Below are 25,189 nucleotides of genomic sequence, written 5' to 3'. Positions count from 1 at the left end.
TTAGAACCATATATTTTGCCATTATGGAGAAGGGTTTTAATTTCTTTTCAACTATTTAGGCAAATCATTTTTCTGCTTAAATGGATGCATCATAAATATGTGCTGTGGGCAGATCACTGGCCCATTTCTGGTTGTTTACCTTGTGCATATTAGGATTATTGCTTTTGTTCATACTGGCTGGAAAATTTGCAAATTGTAGGTTAAAATGTCACCAGCTTGATAAAAGGCTTGGATAAGGTGAATTCATATCCAGCACGACAGAATTCTACAACAAATAACTTGCATAAGATCGCCATGCATCATTTTTTTATTAAGAAATGGGAAACATTTTTGTAAAGTTTAAACACACATCTCTGAACAGAGAATGGGATAGTGCATCAGCCTAAATTTAAGCATATCTGCAGATAAATAACAGGACCCTTATTGATTTTTCTTGCTAATTTATTTTAGGGTTATATGGCACTCATGAAAGAAGATGGTGTTCCTGATGACATGAAAGGAAAAGACAAAATTGTGTTTGGCAACATTCATCAAATATATGACTGGCACAGAGAGTATGTATGGTTTTTATTTTTGAGTAAATGTCATACTTTTTTTAACCTTGCAAGTCACTGAAGAGATGGATAAACTAACTCAAACATTACAAGATACCATGTTAGAAAAAAATATTTGGATGGGCTTGAAAGATGATAAAGGTGAAGAAGTGACTTCTTTATTTGATATGTTTTTGTTTCATCAAAGCGAGTCCAAATTTACCTGCAGATAGACATTATGTCACAGTAATTATGTTTTTAAATTTGTACAGTTCCACAGAAGTAACAATCAGATGTAGCCAAAAGTATCCACTTTTGCTCCCCCCCAAGAAACTCCCAAAATTGCTATGATATAATTTGGAAGTGATATAAATAAATGGCATCCATCATTCTTTATTCTGTAGTCCACAGAATAAACTCACGATGTCACGTTGCCATCACGTGACGTTTCACAACATTTTTCCCATTCTCAGGGCTGAGGTGGGCATGGCCTGTGCATGATGCATCCGGTCCATGGGCCGCCAATTTGACACCCCTGCTGTAGCCCATAGAACTGACACTTTATTTTGGTGTGTGACTTAACATATTCTGGAAAATAATAGAACAAATAAAAGTGACGTTGTCAGTTAGACATTCATTATCAAAAGAAGCACAGTTGTTTATTTTCAGTAAATTGCTATTCAGAATAAAGACCCTCATGAATTTTCCTGAGCCCAAGAGCAGACTATTGTTTGCAGATCAAGATTAGCATGGAGAATAGAATAGAATAGAATAGAATAGAATAGAATAGAATAGAATAGAATAGAATAGAATAGAATAGAATAGAATAGAATAGAATAGAATAGAATTTTTTATTGGCCAAGTATGATTGGACACACAAGGAATTTGTCTTGGTGCATATGCTCTCAGTGTACATAAAAGAAAAGTTAAGATGCAGATAATTCAAGCTGGTTATTGTTGTAACCCCCGAACTGTGTAGACTTCCAAGTCCCAGAATTCTCAGCAATCCTATACTGACTGGGAAATTTTGGGAATTGAAGTACCTGTATGTATCAGGATGATGCTTAAATAACTACCCATTGTTCCTTGTAACCTATTTTTAATACGCATCCCACACAGCTTCATCAAGATCACCCTTTACTTATGTGAATTGCTCAAAGTCCTTTGGATATACAATAACATTTCTTTTAACTATAGGGAGGAACTTTTATTAAACTCTTGACAGTTTTAGCTGAAAATGTAAGTCCCCCCCCCCATTTAATAACTGAAGAAGTCTGCCATAGATAACGTCTCTATTTTGAGACCCAGATAGCAAACAGCATTTGGCCCCTGGGCTGACTATATGAAAGAGAGATATTGGAAAGTCAACAGATAAAAATAATTGTCTGATGAACTAATCACACTCAAAAGACATTTCACAAGGGATTTGGCTGTCTGAAGAATCTGTATGTGAAAGAACTTTATTACCATTATTATTAGATCTCAAAATGGCCACCTGTCTCTCCCTTCCCTTTTAATATGTCTGTGAATGAGTGATGATGACTCCTTAATAGATAGGCCTTGGACTAGATCCAGTTGTTAGCTTTTAGTGCAAGCCCTTGAGACATTATTTATTGAAGGTAATTTTTCCCCTTAGCTTGCTGATTAAAGATAATGGTTCAGTTTGTTTTTATTAAGGTTTAGAGGTAGGTAAGAGTGAATTCCTGGTGTGCCCAATTTAGTATTACTAGTTCTACATGAAAGGGAGGAAACATTTGCTACTTGATGCTTGTTTGATATAACCCAGTTTTTCACGGAGCATCTTATGTAGGAAAAATTGCTGTTTAATCAATTCCATGCAAAGTATCTTAGATGTATTCTCCACACGTCTTCATTGTAGTAGTTGATATCCTTCAATGGAGCAAAAATAATGACTCTATTTTGAAGCTATTACATCTTGCCCCTATTCAAATAAACAAATAAAAAGTTTTGTTTTTGTGTTTTTTTTCTCTGCAGTTTCTTTTTAGGAGAATTAGAGAAGTGCCTTGAGGATCCAGAAAAATTAGGATCACTTTTTGTTAAACATGTAAGTCTGAACACCAAGTTTGCATTTTTATGTACAGAACCTCTTTTAAACTAAGCAAAAACATTTTAAAATGCAGAGTAAACAAAAAACAGCTTGGCAGCACAAATACGTACATTTGTGTATATGTGAATATATATGAGATCCAAAAGAGAAATACAAACATTTTAAATATCAGGATTCAGTATTTTGAACAACACTTGAACGGAGGAAAGGAATATACTAAGTAAAACTTAGTTAACGTAAGAATGACAATTTATAAAATAATATAAACTAAGGAGAAGCGCAACAAAGATGACTACGGGACTGGAGGCTAAAACATATAAACATATTGCTGGAATTGGATATGACTAGTTTAATGAAAAGGAGGACTACGGGTAACATGATTGCAATGTTCCAATATCTAAGAAGCTGTTACAAAGAAGGGGGAGTCAACCTATTTTCCAAAGTACCTGAAGGAAGGTCAAGAAGCAAGAATGGAAACAACAGAGAAGCAACCTAAAACTAAGGAAAAATTTCCTGACAGTTAGAACAATTAATCAGTGGAGCAACTTGCCTCCAGAAGTTGTGGGTGCTCCAATACTGGAAGTTTTAAGAAGAAATTGAACAACCATTTGTCTGAAATGCCTGAGTAGGGGGTTGGACTAGAAGACCACCAAGGTCCCTTCCAGCTTTGTTATTCTGGATATTAAGGCTATTTTTATCATTTATAGGTTATCTTTTCAACCAGTCACCCACATATTGCCCACTTTATTCATATTCAAAATAAGAAATCTTTGTACTACTTAATGGTATAATTTTCTTTTGCTTCATTTATTTATTTTTTCTTGACTTTTAAGTGAAAGTGGCAGTGTATAAAAACCTTTAAAAAAGCTAGGGATTCACAATCCTCTTGGTTCATAAATGATCTTTTAGGAACTGTCATAGCTTTTCATGTTGAATCTTAGCAGAGAATAATATGGGCAATCAAAAATTAGGAGTAAAAAAATTAAAATTGATAGGCATTTTTGAATTGTCGTAATTCAAAACCTAAGAAATAGATTTTTTAAAAATGTTACTAACTATTCTTTATACTGAAAATGAACTTTCAGCCTTCCTTTTTGGATATCTAGCAAAGTATGGTAAAGTGCAACATATTTAATAAAAATTAAACATTCAGTATAGAACCAGTATCCAATCTCAGCTGTAAAAAAAACTAGTATATTTTGCAAAAAGTCATATGTTTGCATTATAATTAATCTGTATGATTAAACCTGTAAAGAACCTAAAAATATTTCCTTAAGGAGGAGACCATTATTGAAGTCTTGCCCCTGGGCTCCAGTAATTAATTAATGCCTGGAGGGACCAAGGGAATCTTTTTTCCTCAGTGTTTCTCTTCATGCTCATCAACAGCTGATTTGAGACCCAACTACCTAATAATTCTGCTTATTGCAGAGAAGTTGGGGGAAGATATCCTGAGCAATTAGCTATCTGGAGGGATGGATAAAACTGTCTGCTGCCAAGAAGACTCCTTCTCATCTCTGGGAGCTGGCTGAAAAAGCTGCCTGCCAAGGATTTCAGCTCCGTGACTGCTTGGATTTCAGCATTCCAAGCAGGCACAGGGCTGAAATCTGTGGGTAAGTAGATCTTTTCTCTGGGCTCCAGAGATGAGAGAAAGCTGAAATATAAAGCAGGCTTCTCAGCTCCTGAGTCAGCATAGTAAAGACGAGGAGTGTCTCAGGGATAGGGGAGGGCGGTGCACTGTGTCTCTCTGCTTGGGGCTGAAAATCTTGCTTGAATTTTGGCAGAGATGATTTTCAGTTCCTGAGTGGAGAGAGACACATGTAGCACTCCAAGGTTGTCATCAACCCATCTCTAAGACACTTGGGATTCTGTCCACTTAATGGCCTGTGAGATCACTTAATGACTGCTTTGCTCAATGACTGAAATCTCCATCCAAATGTGATTATGAGTCAAGGACTAACTATTAATATCTATCTAACACAATTTCACCTTTTCTGGAGACATTTTTTAAAAATATGTCTTTCTTTGCTGTCAGACCTTGTTCACTTGTTCTAAGCAGTGCGATTTAAAGAAATCAGCTTGCATTGGGTAGAAATTAGCTTGTGTTTGTTATAGTCATTTAGTTAGCAGAGGATAGCATTCTTTAGCTGAAAGGGATCTGTAGATTTCCTCACATTGAGAAAGAACTGAACAGATCGAAAGGTAGCAAGATTCCTGCCTGATTAGAACATCTGAAAGTTCCATGATTGCGCTACTCTATGGGAAAGAAAAGCTGGAAAGCATTTGAAGCTTTTCCCCTTCAGTTTGTTAATGGCAAATCTTCTTTGGCTATGAAAGTAGAAACAGGGAACAACCAGAAAGAACAATAAAAGTCAGCTATTGGCTCTCTTCCATGTAAATCTCTGCAGCATTCCTTGACAAGTCATTAGGGAACTTTCACCATTCTAGAGTGCAAGTTAATTTATCTATAAATTGTATAGTATAGCCTCATCTGCATATCCTGCTTGCCCCAGCACGGAGATGTTTCTGCAGAACAGAAAAGCCTGATATCACCTGCAACGTGCCTCTATTTTTTCTGGGAAAGCAACCTCTGCTTAGTTCTTTCTTATTCCACATCAAAAGTATGTTATGTAACTTCGAACAGTACTTATATTTCTGCACAGTCTGTCTGCTGCAGTTCATTTTGTTATAGGCAAATGCTTCCTCTCCATCTGGTTCAGTAGTGGGATTCAAATCCTGTCGATACCGGTTTGCTCATGGGCGTGCGTGCAACGCTTCTGCGCATGCGCAGAGACATACAGTGGGTGGGCGGAGCCTCCCGCCATCGCTACCGGTTCACCCGATCCGGGTCGAACCGGTAGCATCCCATCACTGGTCTGGTTATATTTGCTATAGCAGGCATATAGCCCTTCCCTTTGGCCATTAGTTGCAGCCCCTCATGGCCATTTTGTCCTTGTCTGTTTTTTTCAGAAGTATCTTCCCACATAAAGCTCAACAAATTATAGCCTGTCAGAGAAATTCAGTGAACCTCTGGACGTTTCTATCCACTCCTACTTTTTTTTAGGTTTTTTTATTTTTTTAAAAAATATATCAATCTACTAAGGAATTGATGGAATGGCAGACTGCCTTTCATCCTCTCTTGTTGATGAATGGTAAAATGCTGGGTTATGAGTGACTAGAATACTGCCAGTTTCCTTTTCTAGCTGAAGTAAAAGCAGAATGAGAAACTCTACAGACCTCTGTTAAGATTGGAAAAACCCTGTCCAAAGCGGAAGGGGAGTCATGGAAAAGGTTGGCAAATGGAAAACACATGTTCTCATAGACCACCCTCAGAAAGGAATTCAATAAGAGGCTTGCTTTCCCTACACAGGTGGGAAGGATAAAGAAATGGAAATCACCGTTTGGGAACTATGATAACTACTGTCCAGATACAACATCTGGCCACTATTAAGGCCAAAGCCTTGAAATCCAGACAGCAATTTCTCAAGCTAGCTTAATTTCCAGCCAAATTCAACATAAGAGGCAAACAGCTTACAACTGATGAGCTCTTACTCAGCTTGAATTAGATTTCTTGAAGTTCAGTGTGCAAAGAAAACCATTTTGGTTTTTTGTCTGTCATTGTTCCTGTTTTTGTTTTTCCTTGTGGTCAAAACTTTCTCATATTGTGAGCTCCATATATCTCAATGCCTAGAAATTTATGTAAATGTCGTAGTTGTTGCTCAGTTTATTATTATATTGGCAGAGGCTACTGCCAATAAGATAAAAGTAGTGAAGTATAAGAGTTGAGGCTTTGTAGCGTGTCCTTCATGTTTTCCCACTTACAGAAAGTGGGAAAACAAAGTTTTTAGCTCCCGTTGAAAACATGCTATAAAACACGGGTGTCAAACTCTCTGCATCACATTGCTGTGACATGACGTTTCATGATGTTTTTCCCATTCACAGAACTGGGGTGGGCGTGGCCTACATGTGACGCATCTGGCCCACAGTTTGACACCCCTGCTATAAAATCTAAGGCAATACCTATATGAGCTGGTGACCAGCAAAACGTACCTTCAGAGCAAAACCAGCAAAACGTACCTTCAGAGCAAAAAGTTTGAAAATCAGTGTGTTGACCATATATCTAATCAATTCCGCAATTTATTAAAGCTGTAATGATAGTTATGTTCATACTTCATTTTCTACTTAGAGCACTATATTGATAAGACATAGCATACACATCAAATATAGTTTTCCTGCTTCTATTTGGAAAAGATAATGCTACAGTTGTAGAGATAATTGCTATTTAAGATGTACAGTATACATTTTTTTCAAGCTGTTATAAACCAGAATAGAACCAGAATTTTCAGATTATAATAATCTCAATTTTAGTCCATGTCAATTTACTTTATGTTTTTTTCTGCAATACACATTTATTGTTCTTTCCTTTCATTCCAGGAGAGAAGATTGCACATGTATATAGTTTATTGCCAAAATAAACCAAAGTCTGAGCATATTGTCTCAGAATACATTGATACATTTTTTGAGGTAAGTGCCAAAGGAGTTGTGAGGGGAGATGTACTGTATCTGTGTCTCTTGATAGAAGGGAAACAGCTACAATCTTCTCCAAATTTACTTAATCTTTTCCATTTTTGATCTATTAACACCCTTGGGATTGGGGCTGAAATTGGTTTATTTTTACCAAATAAATGAATGCGTTTCCTGTCTATTAACTCTGACATTTAATATCTCTTTATAACAAATTCCAGTTCAGAGATGGATTACATGTAACCCGTGACTTCATTGTGAAGCTAAATCACAATAACTGATTAAAGTGAATCAGTGATGTAGTCGTAGATTCCCCAGTTGCTTATACATACCAGAATAAGGAGATTCAGATGAGGGGGGGAAAGAACAAAAGGGACATTAATATTATAGCTGTAGTACCTAATAAGGATGTTTTTATTCAGCCATGTCTTATGTATAAAGTTCTTTCTGCAAGGCTGATTCTGACAACGTAATATAGGCAAGTAGGGCAGCTGTGCTCCCAAATGTGAATGATCGCATAATACTTCTGGGAATGTGAGTGATTAACGATAAATTGGATATAATTCAGAGGTCTGTTGGGGAAAATCTTTCAACCTGTTTTTGTCAGACCTGACAGGATGGAACTAGATCATATTGCAAAGTGAAGTCAATTGATTTCTTTTTCATCCAAATATACCCCCCAGGCACCCTCAGGTTTAGCATCCCCAAACTGTACAACACAGGAAACTGCACTGAATTCAGCTAGGTTTCCCCTTTTCAGTTGTTCAGGCAAGGATAATAAGATCAACTACAAGGATGAACCAGTAGAGTTTTTCTCCTCACTTAAATTTAAAAAAAAAAAAAAATCCTCCTCCCTCATTGAATATATACAGAATGTTCTCTTTATTGATACACTTTCACATAAATAAAACCCAAAATATCTCAATTCATTTTCTAATTAAAATTGAGAATTAAGTATAGGAGAAACTGTGGGGAAATATAAAGTGCAATATACCTATTGTGTCTTCTTAATCTTAACCTATAGAAAGTATTCTGAACTTTACAATATTATTACTAGGATCTGAAGCAACGTTTGGGTCATAGACTTCAGCTCACAGATTTGCTGATAAAACCAGTGCAAAGAATTATGAAGTATCAGTTGTTACTAAAGGTAAGTAACTGAATGCTACAATTTTCACTTAAATTATTATGTCACATTTGGAAATCCAACTCTCTATATGTATACTCTCTTCTATATCATTTTGTCAGAGGTACAAGCATCCTCCCACCCCTGGCCGTTCACTTTTTTTCCTCATGTGACTAGTTTTGTTTCTTTGAGCTCTAACAACTAGTCCCTTTGACTAGTTCACTCAAAGAGTTCTCCATTAACATCATTACTGGAAGATGGTCTTTTTGATAAACCTTCTCTTCAGTTGAAAAGGATGGGAAATTAGGGATTCAGTCTTATGTGTAGTCAATCATGACAAGGTGATACCAGTTCCTTGCTTCATGGCCAATATTAATTCCAAACTTCATTCAGCTCAAGAGATTACGCTCCCCAGGTTCTTCCCATACCCCTTCCATCTTAGAGAACAAATCTGACAAAAGCAAAATGTTCACACAGCAGAGGTCACACACTTCAAACATACTCAAGTGGGACTGTTGGCTTCCTATTTTTTGAGGCGAGGAAGGGAAGTGGGTCAGGAAATGCATCAATCCAGCAGGAAAGAAATTCCTGCTGGCATCTGTCAAAGGGGTTGCTATATCACTAGTAGGGAACTATTAACACTCTTATCTAAATACAGAGAGTTCAGCTGAAAGATGGGAAGATGTCGAATCATAACTTTATCAATGTTGAGTAAATAATAATGTTAATAAAATCAGAATATAGAAGGAAAATATTTGAGAAATTTACTGGAAGAATTCTGACCACTTCTAGCTAAATCAGTGACTTGAGATCAGAAGGCAAAGGTCTTAATTTGGTAAAAAGATAAATATTGAAGACCAAACAAATGTTTACTGGAAAATGCATTTTTCTATTTTAAAAATGTATTTTCTAAGAAAATGGTGGTTCAGTATAGCAGATGGAAGCCTAACTATTGCATGGATGTATCTGCAATCAAGAGTCAGGAAACAGACAGTATTTTACTTTATTTTTATTTTTTACCATTTGAATTTTCTATCTAACTGCTTAATTTTTGATGTAATTGTGGCTTCACAGAAAACCTATAAAAGAATGGTGGATAAGTAGCTATTTTATTATCTGCCAATTCTGCAACAGGACTTTCCAGCTGTTTTAAACTGATTCCATGATTTTTCTTTACAGGATTTCCTCAAATACTCTAAAAAAGCAAATCTTGATACAACAGAATTAGAGGTACTTGAAAAATGTTACTCATTTTTAAAGTGTATTTATGGTCCCAGACCAATAAAAATATTGCTTTAAAACCATTCCTAACACCATCTTGGAAAGTTTTATAGTAAGAACAATCTGGTACACTTTTTCAGTATTATGACAAAATCAATGCTTTTCCTCCCTACCCCTCTGTTCATGCAAAGATGATTATAGGTTGTATAATTTCTATTCTGGAAAGTGATGGTTAGTCAGATGACATGGAATGACACTTTAAAATTCATTTTAATGCACTTAAACAATAGATGGCAACAATAGAATGCAATTTGATTTGAAATTCTCTTTAGGAGTGTCATGCTCCTTACTGCCCCAGTGTGTTTTATTTTAGCATAAGATACCATTTTATCTTGACACTCTTAAACCATTAGCCATGCCTGTGCAGCTGGGCATGGGTATTTTTGTGTGGTGGAGAGAGAGGGCAAGAGAGAGATTAAAATGTATTAAGATGAAACTCAGGAACCCTATGAGAGGACAAACTCTTGATACTCCAAGTCAGTGTTTACCTCATCACGTGAGATGGAATGGTGGATAACTTCCTTTTAGTCTTCACATGAGGTATTCAGTTATTTTTCCCATCATTGCTTAGATCCTGTCAGTATTTACAGTAATCCAGCATGCATGTAACTGTTTGGTATTTTTTGGTATTGGCTGATTCATTAGTAAAGGAGCAGAAATCCAAATCACCCCTCTTCCCTTTCCCAGATACTGTAGCTTTACCTAGGTTGTATCTTTCTGTTAATAGTTGAAACCTAAGATGTTCAGCAAGCCGGTCTACATCAGATAAAATGGCATTAGCTGTAGTTGCAGCAAAAGTTATAAATTGTTAAGCCATCTCTAAGGGGCTTCAAGAATTTATATTGTGATGGAATGCCACTTTCAGTTAGATGCTGTACTTTCACTCCTTCCATTAACAATGGTTACAAGGTCCCTAGGCTCATAAAACTGACCATAACTCTGGCACTTAATTATAAATAGTATGTAACAGATATAGTAGAAAAATATAGTATCTATGACATAAAATCCTAACATTGGGGCTACAAGATCTTGTTTTAGTTACACTGATGGGGAGTAATGGAAGGTTGTAACGAATCTGGAGGATGCCTAGTTGTAAGGAAAGTAACTTGAACAAATCTGATACATGTGATAGAGGAGGGTATAACTAGTGCTCTAATTTCTCTCAATTTATTCAACAGAGAGCCGTAGAAGTAATGTGCATTGTTCCAAAACGGTGCAATGACATGATGAATGTTGGTCGTTTACAAGGATTTGATGTAAGTTTTTTGGGGGGTTGTGCTCTTTCTTTCTAACAAATGTCTTTTACAATCATGTGGGATGTTTTCATGGATGTTCTCAAACTTCTAATTTTCTTGTAAAATCCAATTAAAATTCCTTGTCCAGTTACATCCAGACTCAAGAATGTGATGTTGGCTGAAAATCAGAGCCTTAGGCTAGAAATGGTCCTAGAAATCATGATCTTCTTTCTGAAGGCTGGGCCCAGACACAGAATATATTATTTCCCCACTTTTCCCTCATTCCATTCTCTCAGGGACCTGTTCTCATTTGGTCTATCATACATCTATCATAGTAGTTTTAGGAGTTGTTTGACCAGAGTATCTAAAAACAATGTTTCTAGGCTTAGATCACTTGCGTGGTAGATAAAGCTAGTGCAGATTATCCTTACATGTGTGAAATTCAGTGAATGAGATAAGATGGGATACTTTCTGAACATACATATTGCAGAAAGCTGAAGAAATGTCCTGACAAATCTAGAATTCCATGAAAAATTGTGTGATATTATATAGAAAGAGCATTTCTGTTTCAGTGAAATTCTTTTCTTTTTGCATTTTTCTTCAGAGGTAATTCTTCTAATTTTAACTCAAAATTGGGATGTTTGGGGAATAAATTAATGTATTAATATTAATAAATATACTACTACTAATAAATTAGTAAATTGAGAGGGATTATACAAGCATGAAGATGTGCTTGAACTATAACTAACTACTATTTTACTTGAAAGTAATAGTATCAAGTTTCAGCTAACAGCTATCTTTTTCAGTTAATGACTACAAGTTTTAATGAAATTTATTTTGATCCCTGTTTTAAGGGTAAAATCGTTGCACAGGGTAAGCTGTTGCTGCAAGATACATTCATGGTTACGGACCAAGATACAGGGCTCTTGCCACGTTGCAAGGAAAGACGTGTCTTCCTCTTCGAGCAGATTGTGATATTCAGTGAGCCTCTGGATAAAAAGAAAGGTTTCTCAACACCAGGATTCTTATTTAAAAACAGTATCAAGGTTTGTATTTGCATGTTTGTGTTTTTACAACTGTGCACATATAATTTTAATGGCATTTTAATTCTGTTTTGATTCTCCTGTAACATTTTTTTTTAAGCTTGGAATAACCTGTAGCTCAAAAAACAATAATCAGTTGAAATAACTTTTAGCTCTGAATACTTCCCATTCAGCCTTCTTTCCTGTTGCTTTGCATCATTCTGATAGTTACATCCAAAAAAAACGTATCCTTTAATTTATGACTGGCATTATATGTCTTAGGAACCAGAAGCCACATTTGACTAATTAAATCCTTTGTCCCATTCTTACCCCACATCCTACAACTGTGTGATATGAGCTTCAGATTAAAAGGCTTATGGCTTGTACTAGTTATGATGCACAAATAGCCCAAAAAAGAACAAAGTCCAGTTGCCTTTTGAAAAAGCACCTTTGGAACAATCATGGCCTGGATGATTGAGCAGCTCCATAGATACCCAGTAAAAAAAGTTAAAGCCAGATTTGCATAGCTGAGTTGATTCTGTGTTGATTTCAGACTTAATAAAGGCTAGGGAAGTATTACAGTAGGCTTGTCTTGTATAGAACACCTCTCTCTGCAATTTGGAAATAAGGTAGAAACAAAGCCAGTTAGACACAGTGAAGTAAAATATATAGAAGAAAGCAACAGGGAAATCCAAAAGAGCTCCCACACCTCTGTGTTCATTGAACTCATATAGAAGAGCCCAAATGTGCAAAATTAGCTGCTCAGATTAAATTGGCCTTAGAATAAAATTTGAGTTTTGTATGCTTGATGCCCCTTCTATTGAGTGACTTCCTTTTGAGTTCTCAGTCTCCAACTATAAAACAGTATTAGATTCTCTTCTCGGTAATAAAGTTTAGAGTAGCATTTTATCCAAAGGGCCCGAGGTTATGGGACTTTTCTCTGAAGCATCTGCATTGTGAAATCTTCTCCCCCAAAAGATGAGCTCAGTCTCATAACTCCTGAGGTATCTTTGTAAGGTATCTTAAGACCTGGTGGGGGCACCTACTATCTGGAACGAGCTCCCCACCGAGATACGGAGGATTCCGGATCTGCGTACCTTCCGTCGCACGCTTAAGACGTTTCTATTCCAGCAAGCCGGCCTGACTTAAACTTCTCCGCTTTTAAATGGGAATTTTAAATTCGGTTTTAAATTATTGGGGTTTTAAATATGGTTCAGCCAAATTTATTTAATTTGTTTTATCTCTATTTTAAATTTTGTATTTATATGTTTTATTTTTATGGCTGTTCACCGCCCTGAGTCCTTCTGGAGTAGGGCGGTATACAAATTCAATAAAAATGAAAAAAATGAAAAAAAAATGGTTATGCTAGCAAGCCTTGGAACCCAAGGGGATGGGTAAACTTCTGAGATGGCTCCATTCTTAATAATATCACTCTGTCTATTTTTCTCTTTTCCTGTTCTGATTTTATACATTTAATGCTCCTTTAATAATTATTATATAGTTGTTTTAGGTAGTAATTGTTTTATTTTACTGGATTATTGTATGTCACACAGAGTCATGTGAGATATTTCTGTGAGATAGGACACTATATAAATTTGATTAATAAATAATAAACAAGTAATATCCACCCTTTCCTGTGGAAGACAGAGCAGCAATTATATGGTAAAATCAGCAGCTGAAGAGGAGGGGTCCCCTCTAGGCAGAGTAAAGAGACATGCCAACTTAGTATCTGCTTAGGGGAGGAAATGTCTGAAGTCAATTTTAGTTCTATATTTGCTATTTCCCAAGGGAAGGCAGACAGTCTGGCAAGATTCTCTTAATTTAGGTGATCAGCAATATTTGACCGATGTTCTGGTTACTTGCACTTCACAATTTAATTCTTATCATTGTGTAGATTGCAACCTTTTTTAATGAGACCTAGAATCTGAATTTTCTAAATTAAAACCCAACTCTCTAAAACCAATACTTTATTTTACCATAGATTGGCTGGCTTGTTGCAATTAGAATGTAACTTGAATATGGTTATTCGTAATAGCTGGTATAATTTTGCTTTACTTTCTAACTTCGTTCTGAGTTACTAATACGTGTTCTGAAGTTAACTAACATGAGTATTTTCCTGAAACGGTATCTATATGTTAGGTAATTTATGAAAATAACAAATTGTGACTGAAGTTTACAAGTGAGTAGCACTTACTCTACAGTAGTGTTCTGCGGATTACTCACATAATTCCTTTCCTCAAAGTGTAATATGTGTAAAATGACTCCCAGTCATCATTTACAACTCATTTGGTATCAACATACAAAATTCCTCATTTGCGCCTGCTCATTTTCCTTGAGCAGATGCAAATTAGAATAGCTTAAAGAATTGTTAAATTTAGTTAATAAACAATCAGGCAAGGAAGCTTTGGTTAAATTAGGAAGGGATTAAGCTAATACGTTTTTCAATTTTGTATCATGTGAACTTTTCCTATGATCTGTTTTACTATATTGTTGAAAAGAGAGGAATGAATTTATCTTTTTTCCCAAAAGTATAAACTTATTGCTGTGTTGTCAAAGTTGTTGTATTTCAGTATTTGACAGGTAACTAACTTGTACTTGCAAGTGTCTTGACTGTGCAGACAGACTGATATTATTGGTTAATTATGCCATTGCAACCATGCATCCTTTTCTTCATTCAGGTACATAAAGGTCTGCAGCCACTATTGATCAGTATAACTAGTGCTATTATAATATATACCAGTATTTAATCAAAAATAACAACATGAAGGTGAAAATCACTCTAAACTTCTTGCTTTCTGTCTAAATAAAGGTGAGTTGCCTTTGCTTGGAGGAGAATGTAGACAACGATCCGTGTAAATTTGCACTAACATCAAGAGCAGGTGATGTCATGGAGTCCTTTGTTTTGCATTCCACCAATCCAGGAGTACGTCAAATGTGGATCCATGAAATCAACCAAATCTTGGAAAACCAGCGTAATTTTCTAAATGGTAAACATTACAATTTTTTTACTGACTTTTACTGACATTTGTTGTTTCCAAATCTTTGATGATCCAACTAAGTGATAATGAATCAATCGCTTTTTATAATCAATCTAGACAGTATGTAAATTAGTTCTGGTTTTTTTTTGTTTTTTAGCTTTAGCAATTCACCTTTTTATCAATCCAAAGTTAATATTTCCATCTCTGCTTTTTCTTTTATTTCCTTCTGGAAGGAAGGAAATTATTATTTTTTCCTAAATAATCTTAGCTGTCGTTCACTATAATGCCTGTGAATAATTTAAGCATTTTAGGTGAGCACAGCATCAGCCTATAGTTTTCTGGTGTTTTCTCATTTGCTGTGTCTTTTTGAATCAGATATGTTTTGCCAGTTATTAACCATTCACCAATGTCTCCTCTATGCAATGCTTCATCAACTTGTTTAGTTATAATTGAATATAAACTAGTCAGACATTTGAGCCAAAAGCAACTGCTTATTTTCAGGAATTGTCCAGTTTTTAATCCTTTTCACACAATTTCTAACCATTTCTGCTATAATTATTACTTCTATCATTTGACTTTTTAAATTCATCCAGTATTTTTTATTATAGGTTTATTGAATTTCTCATAGATCTGTCCAAAACTGAATTATTTTCTTTTTGTTTGGTTTCCCATTTTCAGAATTTTTATTATAATTTTGCTTTGGTAGAATCACCTTTGATCTGATTTGAAATAGCTGATTTTGCTTTAATTGGGTGCCTCGTGAAGTTAATTTTCCCAGCTACTGCTGTTATTTGTTGCTTTATGATTTCCAAAACTTTTTCAATTGTTCTGGACCGAACCGATGTTTTTTATTAGGATTGTCTTGATTCTTACATGATTTTTGCTCTTTCGTGTTCTTTAAATTACTTGTATCTGATCTTAATCTCTTTATCTTGGTCTTGAGTCTGATCTTCCAGTTTTGGAATGACTATGATTTTGCTTTGGGGGTTCTCTAATTTCAGTACCAGTTCTCCTGTAAACCCCACTGCTGAACTGGAGGCAGGCTGATTGTCTGTTCGATAGATGTTATTTTAATCTTTGCAAGCACCTCATCAACTTCCTTCATTATAGGTGCCAGGTCTTTTAAGGGCACTACTTTAAATTCTGTCAATCTTGGTCTGCTGCTGTTAAATGAAGATTGCAGGTCATTAAGCAAGGGCCTCTTTGCAACTTTTTACTGGCTTCCAGAAACCAGTTTCAGTGGGGAAGACAGCAGGAAGGTGCAAATGCCAAGGGGCTCGCAAGCAGGCCAGCAGGCAGGTAAGTGGCTGCTGTCAGGCAGGGAAGGTTGTGGGAGTGGTCGGCACAGCATGAGTTCAGTGGGTCAAGGGGTAGATGCTGCCAGGTGGGGGAAGGGCACACCAGGAAGTGCAAGTGACCAGCATAAGTGCAGCAGCGTAGGGAGGTGGCTATCCCAGGCAGGCGAGAGTGTGTGGGTGACCAGTGCAGTGCCAGCGCAAGCATGGCAGGCTGTGGGTGGCTGATGTCTGGTGGGGGAGTGGTACCTGAGCAACTTACAACCTTCCCTTCTGGCTTTCCCATTTACTTTGTTTTGAGAAGACAGCAGGAAGGTCGCAAATGGTGATCATGTGGCCACAGGACACTGCAACCATCACAAATGCATGTCGTTGTTTTATTCTTATACCACTTTGTAGTAACAACTATCAAGGTGTAGGTGAGGTAATAGTGTAGAGATGAACATAATGTTATATACATTGTGGGCTTTAGTGTTTAAAAATTATAAATATTTTTCATGTCTAAATTATTACTTTTAACGTGCATGGTAAAGCATTTGTATGTATAAAACAGGTTGCATTGGAGGTCAGACAAGACTATTGTTCATCATTTTTCTTTCTGTTCTTTTACTTGCTAGTGGGCTATTTCACCATCAAGAGAGGGGTATAAATGCTGTTTCATAGATGATGTAAGACCTGATAATCAAAAACACCGCTTATTGTCTACCAGCCAAATTTAGTTTGCCGTATGAAAGACTGCTTTACATCATCTTTCATTTTTATGTGTTTTTTTTTTCTTATTGCAGCCTTGACATCACCTATTGAGTACCAGAGGAACCATAGTGGTCCTGGAAGCAGCAGCAGTAGCAACAACAGTGGCCCTAGCACCTGCACTGGAATCCCCAGCTCCAGCCGTAGCAGGCCTTCCAGGATCCCGCAGCCAGTCCGACACCACTCCCCAGTCCTGGTCTCCTCTGCTACTTCAGCCCAAGCAGAGGCAGACAAGATGTCAGGTATGTCCATTCACAATTCCTCCCTGCCTCCCCACACCACCACTCTAGAGGCTGGCTTTAGCCAGGCAGGCAGGCATCCATCCAATGTACAGCAGAATGGTCCAGAAATAGAGAAGATCCCCAAGATGAAAGCAATGGAAAGCCCCCGGAAGACATCTGGAAGTCCTTGCAGCTCGGCAGATTCAGATCAAAGGGAATGCCGTGGGAATTCAGAGGAGAATCGTTCAAGGAGCAACATAGGATCATTGACACTGGGAAAAACAAGACCAGGAGCCATCTCACCAATTAACTCTCCTTCTGCAATGACTTTCCCATCTCCTTTTGGAAAAGAAACTTTTACACCCAGCAGCCCCCTGCAGAAGGGCTCCTTTTGGAGCTCCATCCCAGCATCCCCTGTCAGCCGCCCAGGCTCCTTCACTTTCCCCGGGGACAGTGACTCCCTCCAGCGCCAAGTCCACCGCCACTCTTCACACAGCAAGGACACAGACCGCATGAGCACTTGTTCCTCGACCAGCGAGCAATCAGTACACTCCACCCAGAGTAATGGGGTAAGAGCCGGAGCACTTCTATCCTGCGAGCTCTTCTAAAAAATCTTCCCATCTCCCCTTCTTGTGCGTGACCATCATATCTCCATACTAACTTCTGGCTCTCCAGCGCTGTATCACTGCAATAATAATCAGTTATGCTCCAACTTTTTCTACCAAATTTTGGTAGAAATGTATCTGTGTGTGTATACAGAAGACGTAGGTTTGCAGTATGTATACATATACACAGAGAAACTTTCTAACTCTTCATTCTGCTGAAAAAAAAGGGGGTCTGCTAGCCTGGTTTCTACTAACTTTGCTCTTCGCTTTCTTTCGTCTAACACGAAGGCACAAATTTAATATGCTGTGCACAGCCACCACGGTGGAGCTCAATTCATGCAACTTCTGTATTTCCGTGGCAGAGTTGTTCAGGGTTTCCTCTTCCTCCTCTGTTCAGATACAAGCACAACAGTTATTCTTTCAGTACTGAGGAAAAGTTTGAAGAAAATGATTGCCTTGCTGGTCCAGACCATTCTGTTTCCAACAGCAGCCTGCGAGATGTATCCGGGAAGCTCACAAACAGGGCTTGAATTCAACCCTGTTGTTTCTGTTATCTGGCATTCCGATGAACACAGAGATTTTCTTTAACTGCAACTCTGAGTTCTTTTTTAATTATTATTTCAATTGAATTGCAACATTCTGTTAACTTTAAAAGTTCAGCTGCCTTTTTGCTATCTTTAAAATAGGGCAAAGAATCGTCTATTTAAAAAAAAAAAGATCCTAAGTGCTATCAAATGGCACACATGTAGCATTATCCATAACCAGTCTATATTTTTAGCTGCGTCACTTAGCTCTCTTAAGTGTTTAAAAAGCTATAGGTTTGAGTAATTTCAGATTCAGTTTTTAGCTGCTCCACTACTTGGTTTGCAAGGGAACAGCATGGTTGTCTGCCAACAAAACCTACAGCTTCTGTTTTGGACTTATGTTTGAATATGCAACATGTCATTCAAAGAAGACCTGAGTATTTAAAAAAAAACCAAAAAACAAACAACACTGCTCATGGGGAATGTGATGGGTACATATCAACTCTTGTCCTTTCCCTAGTTCAGTGTACTGGGCAATTTACAGCTCCTTTTACAACTTCTGCACATTAGTTATATATCACATGGCCTTCAGAAACATTATTGCAAGCATGCACTACCTTTTTTTTTTTTTAACAATATAGCACTCTGCTGATTCTTCTTTCACTTACTAGAGCGTAGCTTTAGGGTCGGAACTTCTGCTTTGCATGCATCCTCTTGTTTCCAACTCCTATTGTTATTCTGTTAATTTAATTGGACTGCAGAATGCTTTTTTAAATTGTTTTCTTAGGAAAACACCAGCTTGGCAGCCAGTGTAAATAAGCTGTTAGGCTGTTGCAAATAAAGATAACATGTATTGTTAATGCAAAGTATCAAAGGGAAAGTATTAAAAATTAACTGGGGAAAAGTGATTTGAAGCAAATTTCCCATTTTATAAGAAAACCGGGGTTTTGGATGCAAAGGCGTCCAGATATGTAGAACAAATTACAGAATTTGTATCTTAATGTTTAAAAGTAACAACAGTTATTAAGAGATTGCCTAGAAACAAAATGCTGTTTACAATAAAGTATGGCTATAGTTCTTGATAGAAGACTTGACACAAACAACATGAGATTTTTTTAAAAAAACTAGCCATTTTTCATTATTAGTAGTTTCCCTTATTTAATTTTTTTTCACAGGACCTCTATTCTGATAAAGAAGTAATATCCTTCTTCCAGGTCAGTGGATGGCAACATCCAATCTGCAAATCACTTTTTGCAGGACTTGAGGATGTAATTAAATTATCATAGCATTTAATCTTGAACAGTCATAATGCCTGAGCATAAATTGAGCATGGAAAATCATTGGCAAGAACAATGCCAATTACAGGAAATTATGCTGTAAATTTCTAAGATCCAAGAATGTTACAAGGTTTAAAGAGCTGGGAGTGCATTTAATTAAGAAGTTCAGGTCTAAGGTCCTAGCTTCTGAAATGATTCCAGTTTCCTAAAAATTTCTAGCTTTCATAGCAGTTTTTAATGCTTGGATCTTGATCCCTTTAGCCATAGTGCTCTGTTATAGCTGGAAAAAAAGGGATCATTGTATGTTAGTTTATTAAGAAGCATCTTAAATCCTATTTAAGATACAGCGTAATAAATAAACAGTTATTTGTTTTGAATACAGTGAAAAAGTATGATATAATCAGGATTTCAGAATCAGTGTATAAAGAAGAAGTGAGTTGGCTTGATTCTCATTTCCAATTTCTGAGGATATTTAGAGATTTTTTAATCTCTGAAATACTTTGCTCTTGCTACTTTAGTAATACCAGTGGTGGGCTGCTGCCGGTTCAGACCTGTTCAGGCGAACCGGTAGTTCCAACCAACGTCTCGGCCTGCTCACCCGCCTTGGCACTATCACATCCTATATCCGTGATGGCGAACCTATGGCACGTGTGCCAAAGGTGGCATGCAGAGCCTTCTCTGTGAGCACGTGCACTGTCGCCAGTTGTTCTTCCGGGTTCCGGTGCACACATGCGCACCAGCCAGCTGATCTTCACAATTTCTCATTCAATTAATAGGCCCTTTTCATTTCCTTACACTGGCAATAATGTGGAGGGCATTTTAGGGCATTATGTGCACAAGAAGATGTGCCTGAATATGATTTAGACTTCAATATTAATCAGCTTTCTAACTGACCGATGCTACAAGCTCTGAAATAACAGACCTTAGCGTGGGGACCAGCTGCTCTTCCGGGTTCTGGTGTGCACATACGCACCGGAATCCAGAAGAGAGCAACTGGCCAGTGCGCATGTGCACCAGACCAGCTGGCCGCCGCACATGCACATGACGGAACCCAGAAGAGCAGCTGGCCGCCACACGCATGTGCACCAGCCAGCTGCTCTCTTCCGGGTTCCGGTGCTCCAGCGCATGCACACGCATCTAGTTTCGGCACTCAGTGCCAAAAAGATTAGCCATCACTGTCATATATAATTGCCAGTTTTTCGATGCCGCGCACATGCACGGAATGCTCACATTTTAGGTTCTGGGCAGTATGTGACGCCCACCTCTGAGTAATGCTAAAAGTTTTCATTACGTTCAAAGGAAAAACTTTTGATTTTTTAATGAGTGAAGGTTTGCCCTTTGCAAAACAAGTCCTCAGGTTCCCCAGAATAGCCATTCAGGTAATTTCTGTAGACATGAGGTCACTGCTGAATTTGATATATGACCTTAATTAATTGACACTAGGTATATATGAGGTTGTTTTAAATTGAATGAGATCATGTGTTGATTTAGCAAGTCAGCAAATCCAATTGACAGTGCTCTACATGGTTTCAAATGAAAATATTTTTTGATTTTATCTGAAAATGTCAAGGAGTTTACTTGAGAATTTTTGCATGCAAAAAGATGCACTTTCCTCCCTGCACCTATAAATCATTTCAGATATGACTGTTCAAATACATCCACATAGATGTACTGTAGAGCCAAACAGCCATATATTGCTATCATTATAACAGTATTATTACCCGTATTGCCTGAAGGCTGTGGATAAGAGTAATTTAAGACAATCTTCAGAAATGTATAATTTTATACATTTACACACACACACACACACACACAGAGAGAGAGAGAGAGAGAGAGACATTTATAAACTGCTTAGAGAGTGTTGTAAAGCACTATGGAGCAGTATATAAGTCTAAATGCTATTGCTATTTAGGCCCTGGCATTGGCTCCATCCTTTGTAGTATATTGCTTTGCAGAAGATAGATTATAACTCCCATTTTCCCAAAGCATTATTCTAAAAAATTGGAGACGTGCAGTACATTGGGGAAAGTTATATCACACTGTTAAAAGGTAACTTAATCCACCCTTTGGAAATCCAGGAAATCATTGGCCTACTTTATCACTGTATTTAGCAATTTAGAATCCCATCTGATACAGCAATTAGCCTGGAATCTGAGGCTCTTGTATCCTAATACAGGATCTGTCACCCTCAGTCATCTGTTTTGAAAACAAGAGTTTGTAAATATGTACAGAAGTCAAGAAATGCAAGCTTATCATGCTGTGATTCCACAAGAAAAGAAGTTAAACAATTACTATACTAACAGAAAAATAACATTATTGCACTTAGTAATAGAAAATTAGAATATAGTCTTCATATTGATAACCTTTGTTGCATAGGCACTCAATTTCATTATTTAACATCCCACTCTCACATAGCTGCTTAAAAGGTAACAGCCTTTTATTTTGTCATATCCTTTTCTATTTGTGTGCATTATCAACTTTTTCCTCCTTTTTCTTTTCTCTCTCTCAACCTTCTAATTGGTTCTTCTATAGAGTGAAAGTAGCAGCAGTAGCAATATCTCCACCATGCTGGTGACACACGATTATACGGCAGTGAAGGAGGATGAGATTAATGTCTACCAAGGAGAAGTCGTGCAAATTTTAGCCAGCAACCAACAGAACATGTTTTTGGTGTTCCGAGCCGCCACTGACCAGTGTCCTGCAGCCGAGGGCTGGATCCCCGGCTATGTCCTAGGACACACCAGTGCAGTCACTATTGATAACTCTGATGGAACAATGAAGTAGGTGTAATGCATGCTTCTTTGATGACTTCATTAGTTTGCAATAGCAACAGAGTCTTGTGGTACCTTAGTGATATAAACTTTCCTAGACCAAATCCAATTCTCCAATATATAAAATGGGCTCCTGTTTATTTTTACAATACAAGTAGAAACTACAAATAAGTATTTTACTAAAATAATTATTTTACTTAGAAAGGCTGATTTAATGAAGGATAATATTTAATGTTATTTCTCTAAAGTCATGGTAAAACATACATTGTAAATTATCAACTGTGGATCAGTTAGGGGTCAAAAGTTACAGGACCTTGGAAAACTCCAATTGAAAGCTCCAGTGGCTGCTGAGATTAATTATTTTATTTATTTGTTTGTCTGTCTGTTTATTTGTTTATATCTACCCATTATTATTTTTAGAAATAACTCAAGGCTTTGAACGTATCTAACACACTTTCCTCATCCTGTTTCCTCACAACAAACCCTGTGCATGAGTTGGGCTGAGAGAGAATGACTGACCCAAGGTCACCCACTGACTTTCATGGCTAAGATGGGACTTGAATTTACAGTATCCTGCTCTAGAAAGCAAGTGCCTTAACCATTAGACAAAACTAGCTCTCTCAGCATGTTTTATAATCTATAACTTGTTACCAACAAGTAACATCTCTTTTACCTCCAAACTGCTGGATATGGTTAACATATCTCATTTTTATTTTTAAAAAATAATAATCTCAAAAATCCATGCTCATCATAGCACATAGTCAGGACCACTGCATCCCTCAGCTACCTCCCAAATTGTCAAAAAACCAAAAGCATAGTTGCAGTTTACTAATGTGTAAACTGCCCTTATTTTACAATGATGTTAGAAATCATATTTTTCACAAAGTGACAGTTAGAACAAACTCATAATCTCATCAAATCATTTTGTTCTCACTGTCATTTGAAGTGGACTTTTCTTTTCTTCCCAGGTTTCTCTCCCTCTAGGTTGATTTAAAACATTTTTTTCCCAATCAAAGTCATCCACAGGAAGGTAATCACAAGCTATTATGTTCTAATTTCAGGAAGTCGTCATCTTGGCACACAGCACTCCGCCTAAAGAAAAAATCTGAGAAAAAAGACAAAGACGGCAAAAGGGAAGGCAAATTAGAAAATGGTTACCGTAAATCTAGAGATGGACTTGCTAATAAGGTTTCCGTGAAGGTATTTCTTTGTAAATGCTTATACTTGAAAAATGTTAAAAACTTTTTTATAAAACGTGGGATAAATTTTACCAATATTTCCTGAAAAGGATACAAATCCAACTGACATTCCTTTATTGCATGATGAAAAAGTTGACAATTCCATTCTCAACATAAAAAAGGAAATCTCAATTTCAATTGATTGCCATCATCATAATAACAAAAAATAAATAAAAACAGGCAGTTTCAATAGTATAGCTAGGTTTGTAACTCATTTTATGAGGGATAGCTATATCCACTAGCATGAAAATCTTGTAGGCTAGAGCAACTAAAATTATTATTCTGAGTACAGTACCAGTGTGCTGTCTAAATTAATTTAGCATGAGCTCCAAGATTAGTTACAGCGTTTTGATGCTGTGGGTATACTTTAATTCCTGTGTGGGATGAAAGAAGCTGAGGCTCTTAAAGTGTTTATCCTGACAGATTGGGTGTCTGAAATTAGATCGGTAAGAAAAGAAAAAGAAAAAGGTAACTTTTTCTCTCCTAATTTTTTTTATATGTATCTAAATTAATGTGACCATGTGAGATATGGGGAGATAGCCACTTTGTTAATATTTTCTGAAAAGCAATAATTTGTTTTAAAGATTTTTTAATGGTTAATAAACACAGTCTCTTAATATTGTATCATATCTATGGAGTATCAATTTCTGCATTCAGTGTTATTTAATATATATTAATAAATGAGCATTAGCATGTTGTAACTCTCTGCCCACAGCAGTTCTGGAGGGCCAGTATAAAAAAGTTCCATGTGAGCTGAGACTGTGCCCTATGGACGAGGGGGCATTTAAATTACAGCTCATATCCTGTTGTATTGCCCCCTCTAAAGGGGCTCAGGGACTCATAACACCTTACCTGATTAAATATACTAGAAATTCTGATCATTTTTATGTAAAATTACTATTGTCAGATCAATTTGATTCAGTTTCTCTGAACATAGTTAAGGTTTGTTAAAGGTTTCTGTAAAATTACACAGACTTTGGTCATTAATTCCACCATCAATTGTAATACATGCCTTGGGTCTGTTTGGTTCTGTTCAGTTTTGCTTTATTTTAATCTTCATTTTTTTTTTTTTGCTGGTCCATGACCGTATAAAAGATTTAATTGAATATTAATAAATCTGTTACTATGTTGTGGAGCATTTTCTAGGGCTAAAACTCCAGACTTCCTTTAGTTCTATTTATTACCCATACCACCCAAATCCCTTTATTTCAGTTCCTCTAGTCATTTAGAACAGGGGTGTCAAACTGGCGGCCCAAGGGCCAGACATGTCACGCGCAGGCCACGCCTACCCCAGCTCCCTGAAGGGAAAAAACATGATATGTCACATGACGGCAACATGACACAGCGAGTTTGACACCTGTGCTCTAGAATATAAACTGAGAGAGTACCCAATCAGATATAATTTGTAAAAGGTTACATTACAACTGCACATATATTTGAATTTGTAATGATACCTTGGAGAAATTTTCATTTCAGTTCACGATCAAATAGGATGTGTTCAAGATGTGTCCTCAGCTGTCTTGATATTCATGGCATATATAGCATAATTTGAATAACTAACCAAATGCCATTTTGTTAGGTTGAAGTGTTGTCAGGCACTAGAAATTGGGAGTTAGGCTTAAGTCCAAAATTAGTACAAGTTTATTCCATGTTTCCTCTAAACATGAATCTGAATTACTAACGGTCAAGGCAAATTGGCAGTAGATAAGTCAACAGAACTCAAGGAGGACTGAACTTAGATCTC

At 36.9% G+C, this 25,189-nt stretch overlaps 1 protein-coding gene across 1 annotated transcript in view; it reads left to right on the top strand.

Annotated features, from left to right (window-relative positions):
- Positions 1–25,189, top strand: part of TRIO (trio Rho guanine nucleotide exchange factor) — a 255,331-nt gene that overhangs the window by 218,647 nt on the left and 11,495 nt on the right. The window contains exons 40-50 of the mRNA XM_070940772.1: positions 451–554; positions 2,529–2,598; positions 7,033–7,122; positions 8,180–8,272; positions 9,428–9,478; positions 10,708–10,785; positions 11,619–11,810; positions 14,596–14,773; positions 16,845–17,599; positions 21,969–22,216; positions 23,269–23,407. Coding sequence (XP_070796873.1) covers positions 451–554; positions 2,529–2,598; positions 7,033–7,122; positions 8,180–8,272; positions 9,428–9,478; positions 10,708–10,785; positions 11,619–11,810; positions 14,596–14,773; positions 16,845–17,599; positions 21,969–22,216; positions 23,269–23,407 — 1,998 coding nt within the window. The remainder of the gene's footprint in view (positions 1–450; positions 555–2,528; positions 2,599–7,032; positions 7,123–8,179; positions 8,273–9,427; positions 9,479–10,707; positions 10,786–11,618; positions 11,811–14,595; positions 14,774–16,844; positions 17,600–21,968; positions 22,217–23,268; positions 23,408–25,189) is intronic.

Source organism: Pituophis catenifer, unplaced genomic scaffold (genome assembly GCF_029215685.1).
Source record: "Pituophis catenifer annectens isolate HBS135680 unplaced genomic scaffold, rPitCat1.0.hap2 SCAF_3, whole genome shotgun sequence".
Classification (NCBI taxonomy): Eukaryota; Metazoa; Chordata; class Lepidosauria; order Squamata; family Colubridae; genus Pituophis; species Pituophis catenifer.
This window is presented reverse-complemented; position numbering and strand designations above follow the sequence as displayed.